Raw genomic sequence first — 24,155 nt, 5'->3', positions numbered from 1 at the left:
TTAGGCTGTGGTCAGGACAGATGTCCTTTCCTTATTGATGTGCTCTCTGCAGTGTAACCCTTCAGTAGATCTTTGCATTTCCCTATCACGGTGATACATGAGCGTCGCAAAGGAGGCATCCCAGATCGCTTTTTGTAAATTATGTTTTTCCTCATTATTCCAAAGGTAGTATATGTTTATTGTAGCAATTAGGAAAACACAGAAGAATAAAAAGAATCATTCAAGTACTATGCGGAGATGATTATGACCATTACATTTGGGTTCATAAATCCCTCGTCTGCTCTCTGCGTGTTCACATATCTACAGGTATCTATACACATAGCTCTGATTATTTGGTTAAGAGAAACTTTTGGAAGTATAATTGCTGACTCAAAGGGGGGCATATTATATTGCTGGCGTATTTTTTAGGCTTATCATCTATATTATCCCTGAGAAAGGCTGTTCCAATTTACACTGTAACTAGCAAAACATATATGGAAATTTCGCCAATCTGGAAAACAAATGAAAGGTGTTCATTGCTTAAATATGTTTTCTTTGCTTACTAATGATAACTGAAATTTTTTTTTTTTTTTTTTTTTTGGTCTTTTTAGGGCCACACCCACGGCATATGGAGGTTCCCAGGCTAGGAGTCGAATCGGAGCTGTAGCCACCAGCCTACACCACAGCCACAGCAATGCCAGATCCTTAACCTACTGAGCAAGGTCAGAGATTGAACCTGCGTCCTCATGGATGCTAGTCAGATTCATTTCCGCTCGGCCACAACGGCTACTCCTGAAACATTTTTTAATGTGTCTATTGGCCGTTTGTTTTTCTTTGATGAAATCACCCTGTAATGGCCTTCCGTCCTTTTGTTTTTAAATTTTCTAGGACTTTAGTGATCATAGTAATTATAGCTAAATAATAGCTATGAATAATCAATATAATTATATACTAAATAATACATGTCAGTTACTGTGCTAAACTGTGTGTGTCTCATCTAATCCTTAACACAACCTAGTACAATTGCTGGTGGTGGTGGTGGCGGCCATTGCTGCAATACCACTTCACCACCATACCGTGGAATAAGAAGAGCTGCTCCTGCAGCAACCTCCGTTTGGGATTTTGTAGCAATCTGCCAGATTGGGAATCTCTCTTCATCAGTTTAAAATGGCCTCACGGCCTTTCCCTGAAAATATTTTTATAGCCATAATTAGTACAAAATTGAAAGGTAGATTTTTCCATCTCTTTCATGTTGTCACAATTTTCTTGGAATTTCTGAGGGTTATAATTTGTTAGAGAATAATACTAATTGGATTAATCATAACAATATCAAAATGATTTTCTCAGAAGATTTTTTTTTTTCAGGTATTGAAATGTTACGTTATCTTGGGGGAATCTTTTTCTTGTTTGTTTTTGCCTTTTAGGGCCACCCCCTGCAGCATATGGAGGTTCCCAGGCTAGGGGTCAAATTGGAGCTGTAGCCACTGGCCTATGCCAGAGCCACAGCAACGTCAGATCCCAGCCGTGACTGAGACCTACACCACAGCTCACAGCAATGCTGGATCCTTAACCCACTGAGTAAGGCCAGGGATCAAACCTGCGTCCTCCTGGATGCTAGCCAGATTCGTTTCCGCTGAGCCACGATGGGAACTCCATGGGGCAATCTTTAAACTAACTTATTTTCTCTCTTTTCACACTCTGCTACCAAATTAAAATCCATGTTAACTAACCTGATGTTTCTCGGGACATTAACTTCTATTTTAAAATAATGCTTTCTGGTACTTAGAATTATATTTCATGTAAAATTCCCCCTTTATACCTAAAGCTGATTTTAATTGAATTACTTATTTGTATCTTTGTTTAGTCTTTTCATTTTTATCTCATGGTTTTCATCATGGGTACTTTTTAATCTCGGGGGGGACTATACTTTATAATAAAAGAAATTAGTTTTCTAGAAATATTTCAACGTGGCATTAAAATATCTTAATAAATAAGTTCATTCTGTAAACCATTTAAAGAAAATATCCATATCCAAATACCTAAAAATAATTTATACTTTCATCGAATTAGGATAATAAAAGCAATAACATATCTACTTTTCAAATATATATATGTATATATTGCTTTAATAAGATACATCTGTTAACTGCTTTTCCTAAAATCTCTAATTCTGAAAGTGGTGACACCTCCTCGCTTAAAAAAAAAAAAAAACAGAAATTTCCTTTGCATTGTGACAGATCCTTGTGCATAAGCTCAAGCTCTCATGTGTTCTTTGTCAGAACTGGGAGAGCTAAGCTGGAGCCCAGGTAGGGAGGAAGCTCCTATCCCACTTATACGGGTGGGGAACAGTGAAGTCAGCCAGACCAGATGTGGGATGTGATAGTGGACAGATCCACAGGGGACCCAGTCAGGCAGTGCTTTCTGTTAAGTGCTGTTTTGGAACCCTGAGAAGCTGAGTCAGGCAGTGTTGACACCATTGCCATCCTCAATGCCATCCAGCGTCGTGTAAACGTTTAGGGTGTCTTCATGAATTGAGTACTAGAAAGCTTGTTCTGGGCCAAGAAATGTAAGAAAATATTATGAATAGTTGTATACTAATCAATTTTAAAGGAAATGGACAAATTCCTAGAAAAATCTGTCCTGAAAAGAAATAGAAAATCTGATAGTCCTGTAACTACAAAGAAATCCAAAGTTGGAAAAACGTTAAAAATTCAATCAATTAAATTTACCAGATTAATAGAGAAAGGGAAGGAAATCATCTCAACAGACAAAAAAGCATTTGATAAAGGTCAACATCCGCTCATGCTCATAACTCTTAGCAAGCTAGAAATAGAGGGGAATTTCCTTAAACTGATAAAGATTATCTTCAGGATAACTATAGCAAACCTGTATTTACTGGTGAAATTTTTAAAAGCTTTCCTTTTGTGATCTAAAATAAGACAAGAGTACCTCCCATTATAACTTCTTTTTACTATTGTACTGTAGATTTCAGGCAGCATCCTCAGAATAAAAACTAAAAGACATGGAAATTGAAAAGGAGTAGTTGAGACTGTCATTGTTTGCAAATGATATGATTGTGTACTAATAATCCAAAGGAATCTTTAGAAATGATTAAAATTAGTAAATTCAGCAAGGTGGCTTAAAGTAAGTATGCAAAGCTATTGTTTTTCTACAATACCATTAATAAGCAGAAAATGAAAAGTATTTGAAGGTTACAATTCATGGTAGCAACAAAAATATAAACTTCCTGGGAATAAAAGTATTTGTATTTATAGGCCCTCTATGCAAAAACTGTAAAACACAAAAGAAGGTATATACCATCTTCACAGTTTGAAAATTTCATTGTTATAATGATGTCAGTTTTCCTTAAACTGATTATATATTCAAAGCAATCCCAGCCAAAATTCCATAACTTTATTGTGTATGTGTTTGTGGAACTTAACAAGTTGGTAGTAAAATTGTGTGGAAGTGCAGAGGGCTAGTTCAAGCCAAAGTCTTTTAGGAAGTAGGGTGAGAAGTTCTTACCATGTTGGATAGCAAAACTTATTTCAGTGACCATTATCAACTATGTGATGTTGACACAAAGATAAACAAATAGATTAATGGACTAGATTAGAAAGTGCAGAAGTAAGTGGCCCTGGAGAGCAATGAGGAAAGGACAGACTTTTTTCAATTAATGATGCTGGCGAGTGAATATCCATATAGAAAAAAGGGGGAGAGGGAGAGTTCTATGGTGGTGCAGCAGAAGTGAATCCGACTAGTCTCCATGAGGATGCAGGTTCGATCCCTGGCTTCACTCGGTTGGGGATCTGGCCTTGCTGTGAGCTGTGGTGTAACTTGCAGACGCAGCTCAGATCCCGCGTTGCTGTGGCTGTGGTGTAGGCCAGCACCTGTAACTCCAATTCAACCCCTAGCCTGGGAACTTCCATGTGCCACGGCCCTAAAAAGACAAAGAAAGAAAAGAAACTTGACCTCTCTTTCATTCACACTGTACTTAGATTCCAGGTGTCTTGTAGATTAAAATGTGAAAGGCAAAACCCTAAAGTGCTTAGAAGATAATACAGGAGAGTGTCTTCAAGACCTCGGGGTAGGGAAAGAGTCACAGCATCCAAAGCCCTAATGACAAGGTGAAAGGTTTGATCATCGAAAGTTGCTGTTAAGAGAGTAAGAAGACAAGCTGCAGGGTTAGGGAAGACATTGTGATCCATACAGTAGATGAGGGACTAGTTCATCAATATATAAAGAATTCCTACAAGTAAATGAGAAAAACAACAATCTAATAGAAAGTGGGAGAAATACTTGAACTAGGACTCCACAAAAGAGAAATACTTGAACTAGGACTCCACAAAACAACAATCTAATAGAAAGTGGGAGAAATACTTGAACTAGGACTCCACAAAAGACCAATAAGCATTTGAAAATAAATTCAACTTATTAGTAATTAATGAAATGCAAATTAAAACCAAAGTGAGATACTTTTACTTACCCAGCAGAGTTGCTGAATTTTTTTTAAATGACAGCATCAAATGTAGCAAAGATATGGACAATAGGAATTTACCTCCACAACTAGTGGAAATTTGAATTGGTTACAACTACATTGGAATATAGTTTGGTGTTCTCTACTGAGGTGGGAGATAGTTATTTCCTATGGCTTGGCAAATCTACTCCCATTTCTACTCCTTATGTACTTAATACAAAGCTGCATCAAGAATATTCTTCGCAACAAAAAAGTCCAAAAAGCAGGCCAGACTGAACTGTATAGAGTATAGGGATTCCATGCTTAGGTGTTAAAAATAATTTAAAACAGATGACAGAGAAAATCAAAATAGTGCTTATCTTTATGGGTTTGGGAGAAGGCATGAGGGAGCCTTGGGTAGTGGTTTATATGGATATTCATGTTGTGATAAGTCATAGATAGTAGAGTTTTGTTTTGTTTTTTCCTATTTGGGGCTGCCCTTCAGCATATGGAGTTCTGGGCCAGTGATGAGATCCAAGCTTTGGTAGCAACCTAAGCCACAGTTGCAGCAAAGCCAGATCCTTAACCCACTGTGTGGGACTGGGAATTGAACTTGCAACCCAGCACTCCCAAGATACTGCCAATCCCGATGTGACACAGCAGGAACTCCTCAGTAGAGTGTTGTTTTTTGTACTGTGCTATATGACTATTAAATTTTACAATTAGACTTACGGTAAAGAATGTGTAGAAAATTCCAGATTTATTTTTAGCTCTCATAGGACAGAACCCGCTTTCTGACATATAAGCTTCTTTTTCAGCTTTGACACACGTGATAAGGAAGGCATTTTGAACAGTCCTGGGAGACGAGGCCACTTGTGGTCTCCAGGTCAGAGAAACTGTCAGAGTTCTGCTCATTTACCTCTCAAGGTAGTAATGATCAGATGTGACAGGAAGCCACAGGAAATTGCTGATGTAGTCTGAGCCTACTGCACTTCTTTTGAAGTAGTAATGTCAGGCTCCACACTGCCAGGATATAAAGAACCCTTAGCCCTGAGGCACTTTGCAGGTGTGACAACCATACACACACCTTCACTTCCATGGCATGGAGTGATTTTAATTCATCTTATAAGTGACTCCTATGGGAGACTTGTTAGGAACCTCAGAAATTGGAGGGACTAATATAACTCACAGCCCTTTTGACTTTATAATACAAAGAAAATAGGACAGTGTCATAAAGGCACTCACTCGCAGTTTCAATAGCTTTACACTTGAATGTTGTAAGTATATGAACATATTTTCTTTAATGATAATTTAAAAAAATATTTTACTATTTCTAAGATTTCTAAGTGTTTCTCTTTTTGAAAAAACAGGAGCGGATATTAAATTTTATTGAATGCCAATTTAGCATTTTTAAAGATGGTTACATAGTTTACTTTATTAGACACTTTTAGTGTGATATTTTAGCAGATGTCCAAATACAAATCAATTTTTATAACCTATAATAAAAACTACTTAGTGTTGCAGTGAATTATTTCTTTAATATGCTGTTTAATTGGATTGTTCAGTACAGCATAATGGCTAAGAGCATGGATTCTGAGGTCAGACCTAAATTTGAATCCCAGCTTCTCTACTTGCTATCTTTGTGACTTTGGAGAAGTTACTTGATCTTTCTTGCTTGATTTTGTCCTCTAACAAAATGAGGATAATAATATAACACTAAAGAAATAGCACATTTAAACCGCTTAGCACAGTCCTCATACATAATAGGTGATTATTTTTAAGAAACGCAGATAGGAGTTCCCATTGTGGCGCAGTGGTTAACGAATCCGACTGGGAACCATGAGGTTGCGGGTTTGGTCCCTGCCCTTGCTCAGTGGGTTAAGGATCCGGCGTTGCCGTGAGCTGTGGTGTAGGTTGCAGACGTGGCTCGGATCCTGCGTTGCTGTGCCTCTGGCGTAGGCCAGTGGCTACAGCTCCGATTCGACCCCTAGCTTGGGCGTGGGAGCGGCTCAAAGAAATAACAAAAAGACAAAAAAAAAAAAAAGAAAGAAACGCAGATATATCCATTTTTTTCATTGTTATTTTAAAATCAGATTTTATATCTCAATTCTTAGATAAATTGAACTGCAACTTTGTCTTTGTCTACTGTCTTTGTTAAGTTCAAGAATCAGTAATTGTATTGTATTGTATTTATTTATTTTCTGTCTTTTTAGGGCCATACCCATGGCATATGGAAGTTCCCAGGCTAGGGGCCAAATCAGAGCTACAGCTGTGGGCCTGTGCCACAGCCACAGAAATGCCAGATCCAAGCCATGTCTGTGACCTACACCACAGCTCGCAGCAACACCAGTCCTCAACCCACTGAGCAAGGCCAAGGATCGAACCTGTGTCCTCATGGATACTACCCAGATTCGTTTCCTCAGAGCCATGATGGGAACTCCCAAGGATCAGTAATTTTAAATAATACAATGTCAGGTAGACATCCATCCAGAAATTGGATATCCTGAATTTCTGTGATTTTTTGGTTTGTTTTGTTTATTTAGAGTTAAAATGCGCTTTTTCTTTTCCTATTCTTAAAGTAGCAGATATTATTTTGGATACTTAATATGTCAAATCTTATTAAAATGCTTATTTTCCACTCAAAACATTCTTATCTAAATACATGATGTATGTATTTAAAATTATTTATAAGTAAATGTATTTAGATAAGAATGTTTTGAGTGGAAAATAAGTATTTTAGTAGGATTTAACATTAATTATCTAAAATAATATCTGCTACTTTAAGAATCTGGAAAAGAAAAAGTGCATTTTAACTCTAAAAATTCTGGTACATGCAAAGAACTCTCTAAAGGTCTGTTTCCGTTAGAAGTAGTCTTTTCAATCTGAAATGAGAGTGGTTTTTTGAATTCTGGTATGCTGTAAATTACCAATATTTCTTGGTAAAATAATGTTTATATTTCTGTGTTTTTGCAGAATCTTCATTATGTAATATTTCTGCATGGGAATGTTGATGCTATTTTGGCTATTAACTTTGTGTTATTTCTCTTGAATTTGTAGATTTGCAAAGATTCAAATCAGCGTATCTGAACCCATTATTCCATTCAGAGAAACAATCACAAAACCGCCCAAAGTTGACATGGTCAACGAAGAAATAGGCAAGCAACAAAAAGTTGCAGTCATACACCAAACAAAAGAGGATCAAAGTAAAATCCCTGAAGGAATCCAGGTTGACTCTGATGGGCTTGTCACCATAACAACTCCCAATAAACTTGCCACGCTCTGTGTCCGAGCCATGCCCCTTCCAGAAGAAGTCACTCAGATTCTGGAAGAAAATAGTGATTTGATTCGTTCTATGGAACAGCTGACCTCCTCTTTGAATGAAGGCAAAAATACTCAAGTGATTCACCAGAAGACCCAAGAGAAAATTGGGGAATTCAAAGGAAGACTAGAGCAACACCTAACAGGGAGAAAATGGAGGAACACTGTTGACCAGATCTGGTCCTTTGGCCCAAGAAAATGTGGGCCCAACATATTAGTGAATAAAAGTGAAGATTTCCAGAACTCAGTGTGGACAGGTCCAGATGGCAAAGCCTCCCAGGAAGCCAACAGATACCGAGATTTGGGCAACAGCATCGTGAGTGGCTTCCAGCTAGCAACCCTCTCGGGCCCCATGTGTGAAGAGCCTCTCATGGGTGTCTGTTTTGTTCTGGAAAAATGGGACTTAAGTAAATTTGAAGAGCAAACAGCAAGTGATAAGCAGAATCAAAAACAAAGTGATCTGGTAGACGCAGGGCAGGGGGAAGGTGAAACCTCTTCTGCTGGAGATGAAAACCAAGAGGTGCACAATGGCTGCTCTGAGCCGTTTGAGAAGAGGCCTTCCCAGAAAGGAGAGTCTTCACTCACTGACTGCTATGGACCCTTCTCGGGGCAGCTGATTGCTACCATGAAAGAAGCATGTCGCTATGCACTACAGGTGAAACCTCAGCGTCTGATGGCAGCAATGTACACGTGTGACATCATGGCGACCAGTGATGTTCTCGGTAAGGAAGGAAAGGTAAAGACAGTGAGAAATGCCCTGAAAAGGAGGGGAAACTCATCAGAAAACTTCAAATACATGTAACACATAGAGATATATATATTTTTTCAAAAGCTACATTATCATTTGATTTACCAGGGAACTAAGAAAGCCAGAGGTCTTAAATATTACAGTCTTGCAGGTGTGGGAGCAGAAGTTTGACAGCTAAGGGTATTTTTTTCTGCAGCAAACAGGAAGATTCTTGTCTATAATAAAAGGTCTGGTAAGTGAGGTTTAAACGGTTCATATGTGCTGCCATCCAAGCTTGGGCAGCAGTTTTTTGCAAGGGAATAACCATATCAGTCAGGGTAACCAAAGTCACTCTGAAAATGATCAGAGTAAGGTGACATTCTTGTACGCCTAACACAGAAGGCCTTTGTGAAGTCTGGGTCTCTTCTGAATAAGAAAATTTATTTGCCATTTTGTTCGCTGCTGACCATTATATCAAATCCTACTTCCAATTTTTCTCTCTTTGGAGACATTGCGTCCTGATGCTTAGTAGCTATCTTGACTCTTGACAGATCTTACATCACTGAGACTTATTTTCTTCACCTGTGAAAAAGACTATAGTCATTTATTGGAGGTTGTGAACAGTAACATGGGAATGCAAATATGGGACCTAGAACCCTGCCTGGCATCCAGTAATTCTCTTACCGTCTTGAGATCGTGGAACTGCTTCAGTGATGAGGAGGATCTACGGAAGAACTGAGCACTGGTTGAGAGGGTGGACCCCATTGTTAGGTTTTCTCTAGCTCTGAGGTCAAGGCGATATGTGGTTACTTGACAGTCCTTCTTACTAAGGTTCTTTTGCTGATTAACTCCTAAAAGCATAAATCTAAATTGTTGGGGGATTTTGTCCCCCCAAAAGAAATTTAGGCTTGCATCATAGTAAGATTTCTGTGAGAGGAATTAAGCATCCATAGCAGCATTTCAAACAGTTGGGTTCAATAGAACTACATAGATCTGGTTACTCCAGGATGGCTTAAAGCCAGGGTGTGCTCTGAGTCAAACCAGCGAACATGGAATATGCAGTGTTTCCCAACCTTACTTGAATACAGCAACATATTAACATCGCATGAAATCATAGATTAGTTTGAGGAAGATCTGTCTAGACCATTCCCAAATGTTCTTCACATTTCTGTTGAGAATCTTAATTCATGGAGGCAAAGCTAGAATTAGAATCGGTCAGTCTTGATTCTTTCAAACCCTTGAAGAAGACCTAAGCGTTCTCCTCCAGGTTCTCCACCCTGACCGATGCTTATACCACCTCTGAATACTTCTGTTGACGTGCAGCTCACAGCCAGTTCTAGGACTAAACAGTGTCTTTCTAATACTGAGCAAAAGTTCTTGTCTCCAGCTAGTTTCCCACCATGCATCATCCCTCTTCCATGCAGTAGCAGTTCATATATTTGAGGGGAGCATTTGTTTTCTGGTTTTATATCAAGGAGAACACTCTCCAGATCCTTCAGCTCTTTTTCCTGATACCTTTTTCTTGTGTCCTGTCATCATTCCCGTTGCTGTCCTTTGGACAGATGTCCTTTATTTGGTCAGCCTCCCTCTTAAACAGAGCAGCCAGGAACAGCAGCTCAGACATCCTCTAACCGGTTCAGAACACGGACTCCCTGCTACCTCCCACATTGGGTACAGCATTCTTTTTTCTTTTCTTTTTCTTTTTTTTTTTTTTTTTTGTCTTTTTAGGGCTACACCTGCGGCATATATAGATTCCCAGGCTAGGGGTCGAATCAGAGCTACAGCTGCCGGCCTACACCACAGCCACAGCAACACCCGATCTGAGCTGTGTCTGCCACCTACAAAACAGCTCCCGGCAACACCGGATCCTTCACCCACTGAGTGAGGCCAGGGATCAAACCCACAACCTCATGGTTCCTTGCCGGATTTGTTTCTGCTGTGCCATGACGGGATCTCCTGGTACAGCATTCCTTAATGCAGTTTGTCATTAATTTGTAAGAAGTCCACATCATCCTGGTTTTTTGTTGTTGTTGTTTTAAAATAAGTTTTGTCTTCCTATTTTGTGCCCCAAAACTCTGGATTTAAATTTCAGTGACTGAAATTCTGTAGTCCCACCAGAACTCCTGTAGTTTACATATGAGTAAACTAAATCTATACAGTTAACTTTTTTCCTTGAGGGGGGGGGTAAGTGTGTTTAAAATATATAAAAAGCATTACAATAATAGTGAAGAAACTTTGGGGGTTGGTGGTTTCTTGGGGGGTTTTTTGTTTGGTTTTGTTTTGGCTGTATCCAAGGTATGCAGAAGTTCCTGGGCCAGAGATTGAACCCAGGCCACAGCAGTGACAATACTGAATCATTAACTGCTAGGTCACCAGAGAACTCTGAGTTTTGGGGTTTTTTAATGCCAAGAAAAAGAAGTCTTGACACCATAATCTTAACACATTAATTCCTTTTAAAGTTTTCTCATGTGTTCTTTTTCTTGTCTGGTGAGAAATGAAGGTAATGAATTAAATGTAGTGGTTCGAGCTCCTTTGTCTGTATAGCACTCCCCTCATGATCAACTTACCAACCATCTTAGGAGAAGAAATAAGCTCAGATTGATAGGATTTTGCTGTTAGAAAGGCCATGCCATCTCCAAAGGTTTACCTCATGCTTATATTGCTATATATAAATCTTTACAATGTGTTCTTGAAATTCCTTGGGAAATTGGCAAATGGCTTTCTGGTCTGTAGTGCATAGAATCCAGTACTTTTCCTTTAAAAGTTCATTCATTTACCTTCCACCTATGGTCTGGCACACACCCTGCTGTCCACACATTCTCAAAAGGGCAGATTTCTTTAGGTCTATGAGATATGATTCCAGTCTTGAAGACTTGAAATTGTTTAAGAAGGCCAGATACTTGCTTATCAACTTCTCAGCCATCCTGAACTTGAGTGTTCTCTCTGTGGTATTTCTTCTGCTCACTAGAGTTTCGTCACCATTCTCCTTACTGAAGAGATGGATGTAAGTTACATGCGTGTGGAGAACCAACCCTGCTTTCTTGCTGTTCTCTAGTAATGTCACACCAGTTTTCTCAAGTTGTGTAGATATCTCTTCTTTACCTTCAAAGTAGTGGAAAGACCCTTCTTGTTGCCTTTACTTTGATTATTTTGATAGGCCCACCTTGTTCTTGTTTTCAACATCCAGGACACACTGTGTTTCCCCCTTAGTTAGTTTCTTCTGTCTACTGTGGCTGTCCTCTTAAAACAGGAGTTAGAAGGCACAGCCGGGTACCTTCCATTACCCAACTTTATTTTGGAGCTGTTTATCTTGAGTGGGTGGAAGGATCTCCTTTTCTTTCCTCATTGGGATCATTCATTTTATATATATATATATTTGTTTTAGGGCCGTGCCTGCAGCATATAGAGGTTCCCAAGCTAGGGGCTGAATCTGAGCTGTAGCTGCTGGCCTACACCACAGCCACAGCAGTAGCAATGTGGGATCTGAGCCACCACAGCTCATGGCAATGCTGGATCCTTAACACACCGAGCAAGGCCAGGGATCAAACCTGCATCCTCATGGATGCTAGTCAGATTCATTAACCACTGAGCCACGACGGGAACTCCCCTAAAACCTGTTTTGTTTTGTTTTCTTTTCTTTTCTGTGTTTGAAATGATCCTTCCTAAAGTCTAGGGTCCATGTGGGTCTCTGCCTATCCTTTCCCTCCCTTTTGAACCCCGCATGATGAGAGTACATATTTCCTCCCAGACTGCCGTCTTTCCTACATCATCCATTTGGAAGAGCATTTGTACTTTACTCTCTGAGAAGCAGATTTTCAGCACAACGCATGAAGCCAAGATCAGCTGTTGGCATTTATCAGACTGACATTCTCAGCAGACTGTTGAGTCACCTTTCTTGAGTCAATCCTCCATGCCCATTTTTTTCGTTTCTGTTAGGAAATCACCACCAGAACCCTGCATGTGACCAGCCAGTCCCTTGAAATAGCACTTGCCATCCTACCCTTTTATCTTCGTCCTGGCACTTTTCACCTATCCAGTAGACTCTTTCTGGCACTTTCTAGGAAGAGGTGGTTATCTTAGCCCTCGGGGTTATTTGCCTTCTTCTCTCTTAGGAGAAAGCTATATCTTCGCTTTGTCTTGTCCAAGGACAAACCTCACTATGCTAGTCCTTCTGCAGTGGCAGCCGTGAGTATATGGATTGGTTAGTACAATTGACCCTTGAACAGCAGAGAGCTTCGGGATGCTGACCATCTGTGCAATTGAAAATCCCAATGTTCCTTTATAGTCAGTCCCCCTGTACATGGCTCCGTATCAGTGGGTCAGCCCACTGTGAATTGTGTAGTACTATATAGTATGTTCTTAGAAAAATCCGTGTATAAGTGGACCTATGCAGTTCAGACCCATGTTCAAGGGTCCACATATATAGTCTATACCAGTGCTGCTGGTCAGCCTTCTTAATGCATTTCTCAGAGACTAGCTGGTTGTCACATCTACTGCTTTACAAAGAAGTTGTGTTTATATTTGATCTGTTTTTATTTTCCTGAATTGGTTTGAAGTCCTCTTGCTTAGACTAGTAATCTCCTCCTAAGCTTGTTTTCCCTTGTTTTGAGAAATTCTTTGGTAATGATAGCCAGTCTCTAATATCCAAGGTCTGTCAGGATAATCAGCTCTTCACTTCTTGTGTTTTCCTTTTTCTTTCCAAATTACCACCTTCAACTGGAAAAAAGAAATTAGAAGACCTCTGTGTTCCTGAGGCCTCTTACTTCCTGCCTGGATATTCAGAAATCTTCCAAGAAGTCACTGACAGTTCCTTTAATTCTCCAAAAATTGGCACAAGACAATTAAAAAGACAACTTCAGGTCTTTTTTATTTAGTAAAATTAGTCTCTTTTAAAAACTTTTTTCCCTTTTTTTACAGATTGTTAAAACAAGAAGTACATTTGTAAATGTATAAAATTGCTTATGGTCAAAATGGGAAATTTTGTAGAAAAATAATCATCTTAAAATTATTTTAGAGATTTCCTACTGTGGCTCAGTGATAACAAACCAACTAGGGTCCAGGAGGATGCAAATTCGGTCCCTCGCATTGCTCAGTGGATTAAGTATTCGGTGTTGCCATGAGCTGTGGTGTAGGTCTCAGACATGGCTCAGATCCTGCATTGCTATAGCTGTGGTTTAGGCTGGCGGCTGCAGCTCCAATTTGACCCCTAGCCTGGGTACTTCTGTATGCCACAAGTGTGGCCCTGAAAAGAAGAAAAAAAAATTATCTGGGGAAATAATCCCAAGAAAATGACTTTCTTTACTTGTAAAATCTGCGTGTGGTTCTGTGATCATTTTTTACTCATGAAAATTGCCTTTAATGGGTTTGAAGGGACATCACAATTGGTTTGTGTTTTTAATTGATTGTCATGTTAACAATTGTTTAATTGTCTCTTCTAATCTGTTAATGTCCTTCCTTCTTGCTCCGCACTGATTTTATCTTTGGCAATAATGTCATATAAATGTAACTGTTAGATAGTATTAGTTTTAATCACATCTACAATTATGTGGTTCTATTTTATTTATAAGGATAAGTTATAAATTGTTAGAGCATGTATCAGAAACATTTATCACTGTTTATTTTTAAAAACCAGTTCTTCACACTTGAGGTTCTTTTTACATTTCACTTGCATTTCATAGTTCAACAAAAATTTATTGAGCTGTATATGCCAACAGTGTTAAGCATGGCTTCTACTTTGAGAAATGAGTTAAGGCTACAGAACCTAATTATGTAAAATAAAACAATAGTAAAATACAGGTGAATTTAGTGAATAAATATGGGGTTTTGGTGAAATTTTATGAGGAATTTAGCAAAATTCAAAGCAGGATACATCGTTTGAAAGTTAATGTACTCTAAAATGGGCTTTGATGGATGGAATAATTTTGAGTTCCTCAACTAGGTATTAAATTGGCTTTCTTTGTATGACAACCCTAAAGACTTTTGTTGAACTTCGAGTAATTTCCTTCCTAGTTGGTTTTATTTTTTGTCCTTTTTTTTTTTTTTTTTTTTTTTTTTTTCTTGTCTTTTTAGGGCTTCACCTGCAGCATGTGGAAGTTCCCAGGTTAGGGGTTGAATCTGAGGTGTAGCCACAGGCCTACGCCAGAGCCACAGTAATGCAGGATCCGAGCCACCTCTGGGACCTACCCCACAGCTCACGGCAATGCCGGATCCTTAATCCATTGATCAGGGATCAAACCCACTTCCTCATGGATGCTAGTCGGGTTCATTAACTGCTGAGCCACAACAGGAACTCCCCTAGTTGGTCTTATAGGAACTGCTATTCAGCATTCCCTCTCTCACCCTGGACACTTGATTGGCTGAACCCAGCGGTAAAAACCTTGCCTTTACCTGCACTAGCCACGTCTTGTTAAATTTAGATTCTTACCTAGTTCTTTCTGATTCTGTCAAAGCTGGTAATTACCCTTACCAGCTTCCTGTCAACTTTGGACTCGATCACCATGCCTTCTGAATTTTTAAGTGTATGATTATCACAGTAAAGATAAGAGCTGTGAGCAAAGCACTGACATGTCACTAAGCACATCCCTCCAGGGTAGGGGGGACTTGTTCACATCCGTTCCCTGTAGACTTTTTGCTGAATTCATCTATATAATAGGAGCCCACGTTCCCCTTTATGTCCACAGCATACTTTTTATCTCATACTCGGTTGAAGGCCATCTGTATCCTGTCCACCACATTTGCTTGATTTAGCAGTCTGGGCATTCTGTGACAAAAGAAGAGGTTAGTGAGACCCCGTTTACAAGAATAAGACGTGCCCACCAATTCCTGTGTGTGTGGTGTGTGTTTTTAATTGAAGTTATACCACAGTGTTACTAACAGTAACAGAAACCACAAGATGAAAGGAAAATCCTCCTCCCTGGACATCAACCTCTCATTTTTCATTTTCTTTCACAATCTTTATCCGTAATAGTGCATTTTGCATAGTTGTTGTACATTATGGCAGAAGCAATTTACTGTTTTGCTTTCTGAATTTATTATTAATTTTATAAATATGCTTCCATTTGGCTACTTAGTATTCATAATTTTCATTTGAACCTCTGCATAATAATAGCCTGTCAATTCGATACGCTGTGGTTTACTTCCCATATTCCCAAATTGGAAGTTCACATTTCTTCCTGTTTGTTTACTATTAGAGGAAATATTTCTGTGCATGCTGTTTCCTTTCCTAAATTCTCGGAGGTAGGGAACCCTTAAATTGCCAGACTTTCAGCTCTAAAGATTGTGGAATCTGCAGACCAATCTAACGGTCTATTATGGAAGAAGAAAATTTGTATACAAGAATCTATAATGCCTGAGTTCCCATTGTGCCTCAGTGGTAACGAACCCAACTAGTATCCATAAGGGCTCAGGTTCGATCCCTGGCCTCACACAGTGGGTTAAGGATCCAGGTTGCTGCAAGCTGTGGTCACAGATGAGGCTTGGATCTAGTGTGGCTGTGGTGTGGGCCAGCAGCTACAGCTCTGATTCACCCCCTAGCCTGGGACCTTCCATATGCTGCAGGTGCGGCCCTAAAAAAAACAAAAGAAAAAAAAGAATCTATAATGCCGCAAAAGAACAGATTAGGTTCAATGAAGCCCACATGGTAAAGAGATTATTTTGATCTTGGGAATCTCACAGAACACTTCATGGATGGAGTTGTTTTTAATGAGCTTTAAATGATGAAAAGGATTTGACTATGGAGTTGGACTAGAAGTGTTCTAAGTTGGAGAAACTGTGAGCTCAGAGTGGAAAAACCTCAAATGTGTCCTGTGGGCAGCGAGTGATTTACCTTGGCTTGGAGTGTAGCGTCTGTGCCCTGTTCTCTAGGGTCTGGCAGTTGCAGGAGCTGGAGTAGTGGGTTCCTGCCAGGTCATAAAGGGCCTGGAGTACAGGCTGAGACATTTATAGTGTAGTCATTAAAAGTGGAGCCCTGATCAAAACCATTTCAATCCATTAACCTCTCTGTTGCCGGCTTTTTCCTGAAGGATGCCTCTTTGCTGGGGCCTTGCTCACACAGTAAGGCGCAGTGATCTTCCTTTGAGCGAGCGAACCAATGACTGAGGTAGGATGGAGCAGACACCCGGTTGAAGGGGTATCAAAATATTCACAGGGGGCCACGTGATCAAAACCCCTGATTGATATGGCTGTGTTAATTTCTCAGTGTAACCGTGGCAGGTGTAGAGCGTCCCTGAGTGCACCCAAGTGTTTAACACACCTGTCATGAGTGCCAAGTGTATTTGGAAGGTTTTGTTATAGCTGTTTTCCTTTGGTCAGTGATCCACCGCTGTGCCCCAGTTTCAGGATTTAGTTTTTGTGGAATTAAAATTGAATGGCTCAAAATTACATGAATGGCTCAAAATTAATTACATTCAGTTTCAATTACAGTTATTGATCCAAGCATGCTGGCATGACCCATGACGGAAAGGGAGATGCTGCCAGCCTCTGCAGCAGCAGTTAGGTGGCTTGTCCCCACTGGCCCATCACTTCATGGTCTGATTGCCCCACTTTGCTCATTCTTTCTCCCTCCTCACCCCATTGTCCTGGAGTCACTTCCATAAACCATCTTAAAACTTTCTCCAGAATGTGGCAGCAGAATAAATGAAGATTTCTGCCTCACACCTGTTAGCAACACAATTGAGAAATGAATGGGCTCTCTGAGGGGAGACTTGGTTCAAAGAAGAGTGCGGAGCCTGAAAGAATGCTCTTAGGAAGAAGCTGCACCCTTAGGAATTATTGTAGTCAACAGTGGAATGTTGGTCCGAGGGCCAGAGGTCAAAGGAAGGTTAGTACCAAGATTGGAGAGAGTTGTCAGAGGGGCTTTAGTAGCTTCAGAGACCACAGAGAAATCATGGAGGTTGATGACCGAGACAAGGACATCTAGGTTAGGAGTCTGAAGATTGTTGTGAAATTTCAAAGAGGCAGTTTGAATAGAGCCCAGGGCCACAGTAGGACCTGAGTGGTAAAGAAGGAGCAGTGTGCGCAGGGAAGCCGGAGCCCGCTAGGGATGGGGGTGGGGGGTTGGGGGTGGCAGACAGAGGCCAGGGCTGCAGCAGAGAAGGGGACAGTGCACCTGTCATCACGAGCGGAACTTTTGTTTTGTCTTCATGCTAAGCCTAGGGATGCAGAAGGCCCAGCAGAGTTTTTAGGATTTTTTGTTCTCGTTGTTCTTAAGACCTTGCAACACAGTGGGTTCCCTGCCATTTGTTTTCCTTTATCCTTCCTAATCACCACCACCAGGGGGAAATATGAGTCAGAAAGTTTGCCAATCAGTTTTGCTGTGTCCCCTCGGTTCCTAGTCTGAAAAAGAAACAAGTGAAGGCGGGTGGCATACGTGGCAGATCACCACCCCGTTCCTTAGAAGGGCAGGATTCAGGATGCAGTGCTGTGGGCAGGGGAGACGCAGGCGCTCTGCTTACCGCACTGCATAAAAGTTTAAGGATACTATATCTGTAGATCACTTACATAGTTAAAGTTATTTTTTCTAAGTGGTAGCTGAAAGAGGAGACTTCTTCTTCTTCTTCTTCTTCTTCTTCTTCTTTGGCCGCCTCTGGCCTGTGGGGTTCCCAGGACAGTGATCAGATCTGAGCCATAGTTGTGACCTATGACACAGCTGGGGCAACGCCGGATCCTTAACCCACAGAGCCCGGCCAGGAATCGAACCTGCATCCCACTGCTCCCAAGAGGCCGCCAAGGTCGTCGTGCCACAGGAGGAGCTCCAAAAGAGAAGGCTTCACTGAGGGTACCCACTAGCTGGATCAAGATCCCCACAATTGTTTGTGGTTTTCAGTTTCCCTGCGTTCTCTGCAGGCTGCTCTGCTTTACTAATCAGAGGAGTGCTTTGAGCCTAGAGGCACTCAGGCAGAGGCTGGTTAGAAGGAAAGGTGTCTCTGTCCTGAGTGTCAGGCAGCATCGTGCCTAAAGACAGAATAAAAGTGTCAGCCGAGAGGACTTGCTAGACTTCTTGTGATGTGGCTGTAAAAATTCATTGTTGCTCAGTGGTTAGTGAACCTGACTAGTATCCATGAGGATGTGGGTTCGATCCCTGCCCTCTCTTAGTGGGTTAAGGATCTGGCATTGCTGTGGCTATTGTGTAGGCCAGCAGCTACAACTCCGATTCAACCCCTAGCCAGGGAGCTTCCATATGCCATGGGTGTGGACCTAAAAAGACAAAAGACAAAAGAAATTGTTGCCAGACATTAAAGATTCCAAAGGCTATCAGTTTTCAGGGAATAAACCTCTTATTCTCATACCACTGATATACTATCATTTTAAAACAACTATGAGCAAGCATTTATATATGTGTGGTTTTAATTTTTAGTATAAAAATGTCCTTGTGCAGTGGCTTACTTACTAGGCCCAAATAGCCTGTCGTCATTGTAATTATCATCATCACATTGATAATATCTTGTAGTTATTAAAACATTTTAATCTTTTGGAGTTCCCATCGTGGCTCAGTGGTTAACAAATCCGACTAGGAACCACGAGGTTGTGGGTTCAATCCTTGGCCTCACTCAGTGGGTTAAGGATCTGGCATTGCCGTGAGCTGTGGTGTAGGTCGAAGATGCAGCTCAGATCCTGTGTTACTATGGCTGTGGCGTAGGCCAGCGGCTACAGCTCCAATTAGACCCCTAGCCTGGGAACCTCCATATGACACAGGTGTGGCCCTAGAAAAGACAAAAAGACAAAAAAGGAAATTTTAATATTTCAAAGCCTAGTCACAGTCATCTCATTGGATTTCATACCCAAAGACAGTTCATAGTGAAATTGTATCAAAAGGTCCTTTAAAAGTCTCCTGTTCCTCATGCTGTGTTGAAGGGGATTGTTGTCGTTGGGAAATGCAATTTGGGGTTATTTCACCTGTTGTTGTCTTTTGTTTCTAATTTTTCTATAGTTGTCATGTTTCACTTTTTTTTTTTTTTTTTTTTTTTTTGTCTTTTTAGGGCCACACCTGTGACATATGGAGGTTCCCAGGCTACAGAGCTACAGCTGCTGGGCATAGCCACAGCCACAGCCACACATCTGCGACCTACACCGCAGCTCACGGTAATGCTGGATTCTTAATCCCCTGAGTGAGGCCAGGGATCAAACCTGCGTCCTCCTGGATGCTAGTCAGGTTCGTTAACCACTGAGCAATGACTGGAACTCCTGTCATGTTTTACTTTTTAAATAAACACTTGAAAATTTCCCATGCTTTTGCAAACAAAAATTGGGGGGAACAGAGTTCCTCATTGGTAGATTGTTCCAGGGTATACGAGTAGTCACATCTTTGTGTCGCTCCAGACACGTAACGGGTCCATGAATTTAAAAGATGTCTGGCTTTGCAGGTCGGGTCTATGCTGTCTTGTCCAAGAGAGAGGGTCGAGTGCTCCAAGAAGAAATGAAAGAAGGGACGGACATGTTCATCATCAAGGCCGTGCTGCCTGTGGCCGAAAGCTTTGGCTTTGCTGATGAAATCAGGAAGAGGACAAGTGGCCTGGCCAGCCCGCAGCTGGTGTTCAGCCATTGGGAGGTAAAAATCCAAACCCATGTTCCTTCCTTTTCCTCTACGGAGGTGCTTCCTTATCCTTATATGGGGCCAAGAGGGGCAGACCACCTCCCAGGCCATTTGGCCTTGCTCTGGCTCTGCTCCATCAAAGGGATGGGAAAAAAGCAGTTGGCATTTTTTCATCCAGACTGAATGAGCCATAGACGATATGCGCTTTGTCATACATACACACACATTATTTTTTTCATTTGATGTAACATTTAAGACACAGAACATCTAATATTTTTTTTCCACCCAAAGACATCTTGTAGATAAGAAAACCACAGACATTTTGAAGGTGAAACTTTAGGTGACATTTCTTCTGGGGAGAAAGTATTTTTAGCATTTAGAGGCAAACTGTTATGCCTCTTACTAGGGACAGCTTTAAATTATTCCATGTTGCAAAGTCTCCAGTCCCCATTATGGAGATTGGAGGCTCCGTAGCTTTCAAGTGGGGTGGAATGAAATGGCTCATCAGAACACTGGGTTGTCAGTGCAGGTAAAGGCCAGTGAAAAGGCAAACCTTACGTGTAATTAGAAATGCAAACCTGACAGATCCACATTGCTCTGGAGAGAAGAGATTGTGAACACATCGTCTTTTACCTTAGGGCGAGGAAATAACAGCAAGAAAGAAGGAGGAGGTCAGACTGGCCTTCCCAAACAGATCCTTAAAGGGAAAGTAGATGTTGGCAGCCAAAGGGGAGAAGGACATTGGGTTGGAGGGTAGCCCATGAGAGAAGGCAGGCCAAAGAAAGCTGTAGGGCTTGAGCAGAAAACAGCATGTTGTGTTTCAAGACAAAGCCTTAAAGTCAGGAATAACGTTTTTAAACTATAGAATGTTAAGTAGAAAAGTGGTTTCAAGAAAACAGTTTGGAGAGTTCCTGTCGTGGCTCAGTGGTTAAGGAACCCTACCAGTATCCACGAGGACTCGGGTTCGATCCCTGGCCTCGCTCAGTGAGTTAAGGATCCAGTGTTGCTGTGACCTGTGGGTATAGGTCGCAGATGCAGCTCGGATCCTGCGTTGCTGTGGCTGTGACTATTGGCTACAGCTCCAATTCAACCCCTAGCCTGGGAACCTCCATATGCCTCGGGTGTGGCCCGAAAAAGCAAAAAAAAGAAGAAAAAGAATGCAGTTTTGTCGTCACTATTTACAGGGGACCCAGACAACTTCACATGATCCACACATACCATAGAGGTGTGTGGTTTGGTGAAAGGAGCATTGACTTTGGTGTCAGGGAGTCCTAGTTTCAGATGTTAAATCTGGCACTTGCTCGGACAAATTATGGAGCCTCTCTGGGTTTGTTTGGGCCCTGAGGTGTAAGGTATATGGAATATCTAGCTCAGTGCCTGGCCCTACCTGGTAGACCCTTCCTGGCACAAAGATGGTTTTTTTGTCAACATTCTTAGGGTCTGTGACACGTTCATTTTGTCCCCCTCTCAGCAGTGTGCCATTGCACTAGACTTCACAGAAATAATATAGGGTTTTTTCCCTTAAACTCTATTTCAACAAAACTCATGGTTTAGATTCAGTGCTTAGCTCTTGTTATTTCTTTCATTTTCTTTAGCCAGCTGGGTCCCTTTCTCTTGAACGCTTTAAATGAACAGTTTAAATTTAAACAAAACAAGGGAATGGGGGTAATTAAGGAGAACTTTCTCTTTAATATGAATTCTGTAGTCAAGAGAATCTGGCAAAGTAAAGAAAGGTGACACTTCAGAGATATTGACTTTGGACAGGGCAAACTTAATCTTAATTAGACCAGTTCATATGGTCTAAATTGATGTGAGGGAAGCTGCTAGTCCACAACACTCAGTTTTGTCTGTTTCTCCTTGAAAGAGAGAGGGAGTTCCATTCTTAGTGCTTGCTAGAACTGAAGTTAATGTTGTTCCAATCCAGGTTATGTTTTTTTGTAGTCGTTGTTAGTACAAACTACACTTTAACAGTAACTTGCGGTGATGTTTTCTTTGCATCTTTGTCTGGAAACTAAATGATGTCTTGATGGTACCATGAAGGTGTCTGAATAGGTACCATTGCCATACTTCATTATGTAGACAACAGTAGCACAAAACATTAAAGGTATTTGTTAATCCCAACACTTATGGGGTGGTAATTTCCCACTTCTTCAAACTTAGAGCTTTTTGATTTTGGTTTTTGGCCACTCAGCTTTTACACAAGAATGCAAACAGGAGTTCCCATCGTGGCGCAGCAGAAACAAATCCAACTGGGAACCATGAGGTTGCAGGTTTGATTCCTGACCTCGCTCAGTGGGTTAAGGATCCGGCATTACTGTGAGCTGTGGTGTAAGTCGAAGATGCGGCGTAGGCCCACAGCAACAGCTCCAATTAGCCCCCTAAAAAACCAAAAAAAAAAAGACATAAGAACGCAAACCGATAAGAAATAGAAGGAATGGATTTATAAAGGCGAAGAAGTCTGCAGTGTAAATATATTACCTAATGAAAAACATGAGTTCTCTCCCACATGTTTTAGTGACCAGATGTGTGATTACAGGACAATGCAGCTAAATGATACTTAGAACTGAAGAGAGACTTATTCCACTTCACAGTAATGACCTTGAGAAGTGAAACACTTTCTTCATTTGTGCTGCCGTTGCTGAAAACTGCCTTTAGAACTTGCAGCTCATGCTTCTGAATATCTTAAGATGACAAGTCACCCATCTCATGAAAATGGCCTTGAACAATGCTCAAGCAAGAAACTGTGTTCTAGCATGCTTAGTTGATTCTGAGAGAGTGTAGGTTAAGTAATCCATGGGATTCTCTGTAGATACAGATCGAAAATAGAAATTCAGAGCTCTTGGAATGGCATCCATATTGGAAGAATTGTACATTTGAATTCGTTTATTCTGTTATTTGTTTAAAATACCTCATCATTTAATAGTCATTCTTATCCTTGAAAAATGATTTTATAACACATGTTTTTTTTTAAAAATCTGTAAAGTTTGCAAATATGCTGTTTATGGAGTTCCCGTCATGGTGCAGCAGAAACGAATCCAACTAGGAACCATGAGGTTGCAGGTTCAATCCCTGGCCTCGATCAGTGGGTTAAGGATCCAGCGTTGCCATGAGCTGTGGTGTAGGTCACAGACGTGGCTCGGATCTGACGTTGCTGTGGCTGTGGTGTGGGCTGGCAGCTACAGCTCCGATTGGACCCCTAGCCTGGGAACCTCCATATGCCGCGGGAACGGCCCTAGAAAAGCCAAAAAAAAAAAAAAAAAAAAAAAAAAAGTTATTTATGAAACAGACAAGGCTGCTCTAACAAGAGAATGTCAAAGCAGAGTGTGTCACATAAGGCAGAAGGTTCTCTCTGAGTCTAAGGAGGCAGTCAGTGAGGGCCAGTTGCAGTTTACTGGAAGGAGCCATCTGGTTTTGCTGCCTTTCTCACCATTTGGCTTCCACTGCTGTCCAAAGTGGCTGTTCACCTCCAACCATCACATCTGCATTCCAGCCATTAAGAACGGGGAGTGGAAAGAGGACATACTGCATCCCTTTAAAGGGATGTTCTTCACTTCATCCTGTTGTCCAGAACAAATCCAGCCACAATCTAATAAGACCCCACCTCACATGGAAGCTGGGAAATGTGGTCTTTAACTAGATCAGCAGTCAGCAAACAGTGGCCCATTACCTGTTTTGGTAAATAAAATATTCTGAAATATGGCCATACCCATTCATTTATGTACTTTCTGTGGCTACTTTCAAGGAGACTTGAGTAGTTGCCACAGAGACCATATGGCCCATAGTCTGAATGTTGATTATCTTGCACATTGTAGAAAAAATGTGCCTGCCTCCCCTTCTCCCCAGAAACAAGGTCGTCCATATGCCCACCTGAAATACTTATGACCAAAGAAAAAGGGGGAGTTACATATTTCGGAATAGCTAGGATAAAAACAGCAAAGTTTTACAAAATAGGCAGTTTTTGTCAACATGCAAACCATCATGGGTTTTTTAATCTCTCTCTCTCAAAATTTAAAAAAACAAAAGGCTGAAAATTAATCTTACATACTTAATAGTAGTTTGGTTTGGGGGGTCTTTTTTTGATTTTTGTTTTTTTGTCTTTTTAGGACCGCACCCTCGACATTATGGAGGTTCCCAGGCTAGGGGTC

At 40.9% G+C, this 24,155-nt stretch overlaps 1 protein-coding gene and 1 long non-coding RNA gene across 3 annotated transcripts in view; one reads left to right on the top strand and one right to left on the bottom strand.

Annotated features, from left to right (window-relative positions):
- Positions 1-24,155, top strand: part of EFL1 (elongation factor like GTPase 1) — a 137,190-nt gene that overhangs the window by 107,277 nt on the left and 5,758 nt on the right. The window contains exons 18-19 of one of the 2 annotated variants that reach the window (XR_014810384.1): positions 7,493-8,489; positions 19,841-20,025. Coding sequence is in view for 1 of the 2 variants with exons in the window: in XM_021098870.2 (XP_020954529.2) it covers positions 7,493-8,475; positions 19,841-20,025 (1,168 nt within the window). In the remaining variant the exon portion in view is untranslated. The remainder of the gene's footprint in view (positions 1-7,492; positions 8,490-19,840; positions 20,026-24,155) is intronic. The other variant, XM_021098870.2, reaches the window with a different exon arrangement.
- The window catches only part of LOC146401607 (uncharacterized), a 31,880-nt gene continuing 27,376 nt past the window's right edge, over positions 19,652-24,155 (bottom strand). Inside the window, exon 2 of the long non-coding RNA XR_014810385.1 lies at positions 19,652-22,388. This is a non-coding gene — a long non-coding RNA (uncharacterized LOC146401607). The remainder of the gene's footprint in view (positions 22,389-24,155) is intronic.

This window comes from Sus scrofa, chromosome 7, assembly GCF_054392235.1.
Source record: "Sus scrofa isolate SSC_HxYL_T2T_F1_AM1 chromosome 7, Sscrofa_HxYL_maternal_Yorkshire_Landrace_v2.0, whole genome shotgun sequence".
Taxonomy (NCBI): domain Eukaryota; kingdom Metazoa; phylum Chordata; class Mammalia; order Artiodactyla; family Suidae; genus Sus; species Sus scrofa.
The sequence above is the reverse complement of the archived record's forward strand: the minus strand, read 5'-3'. Positions and strand labels throughout refer to the sequence as shown.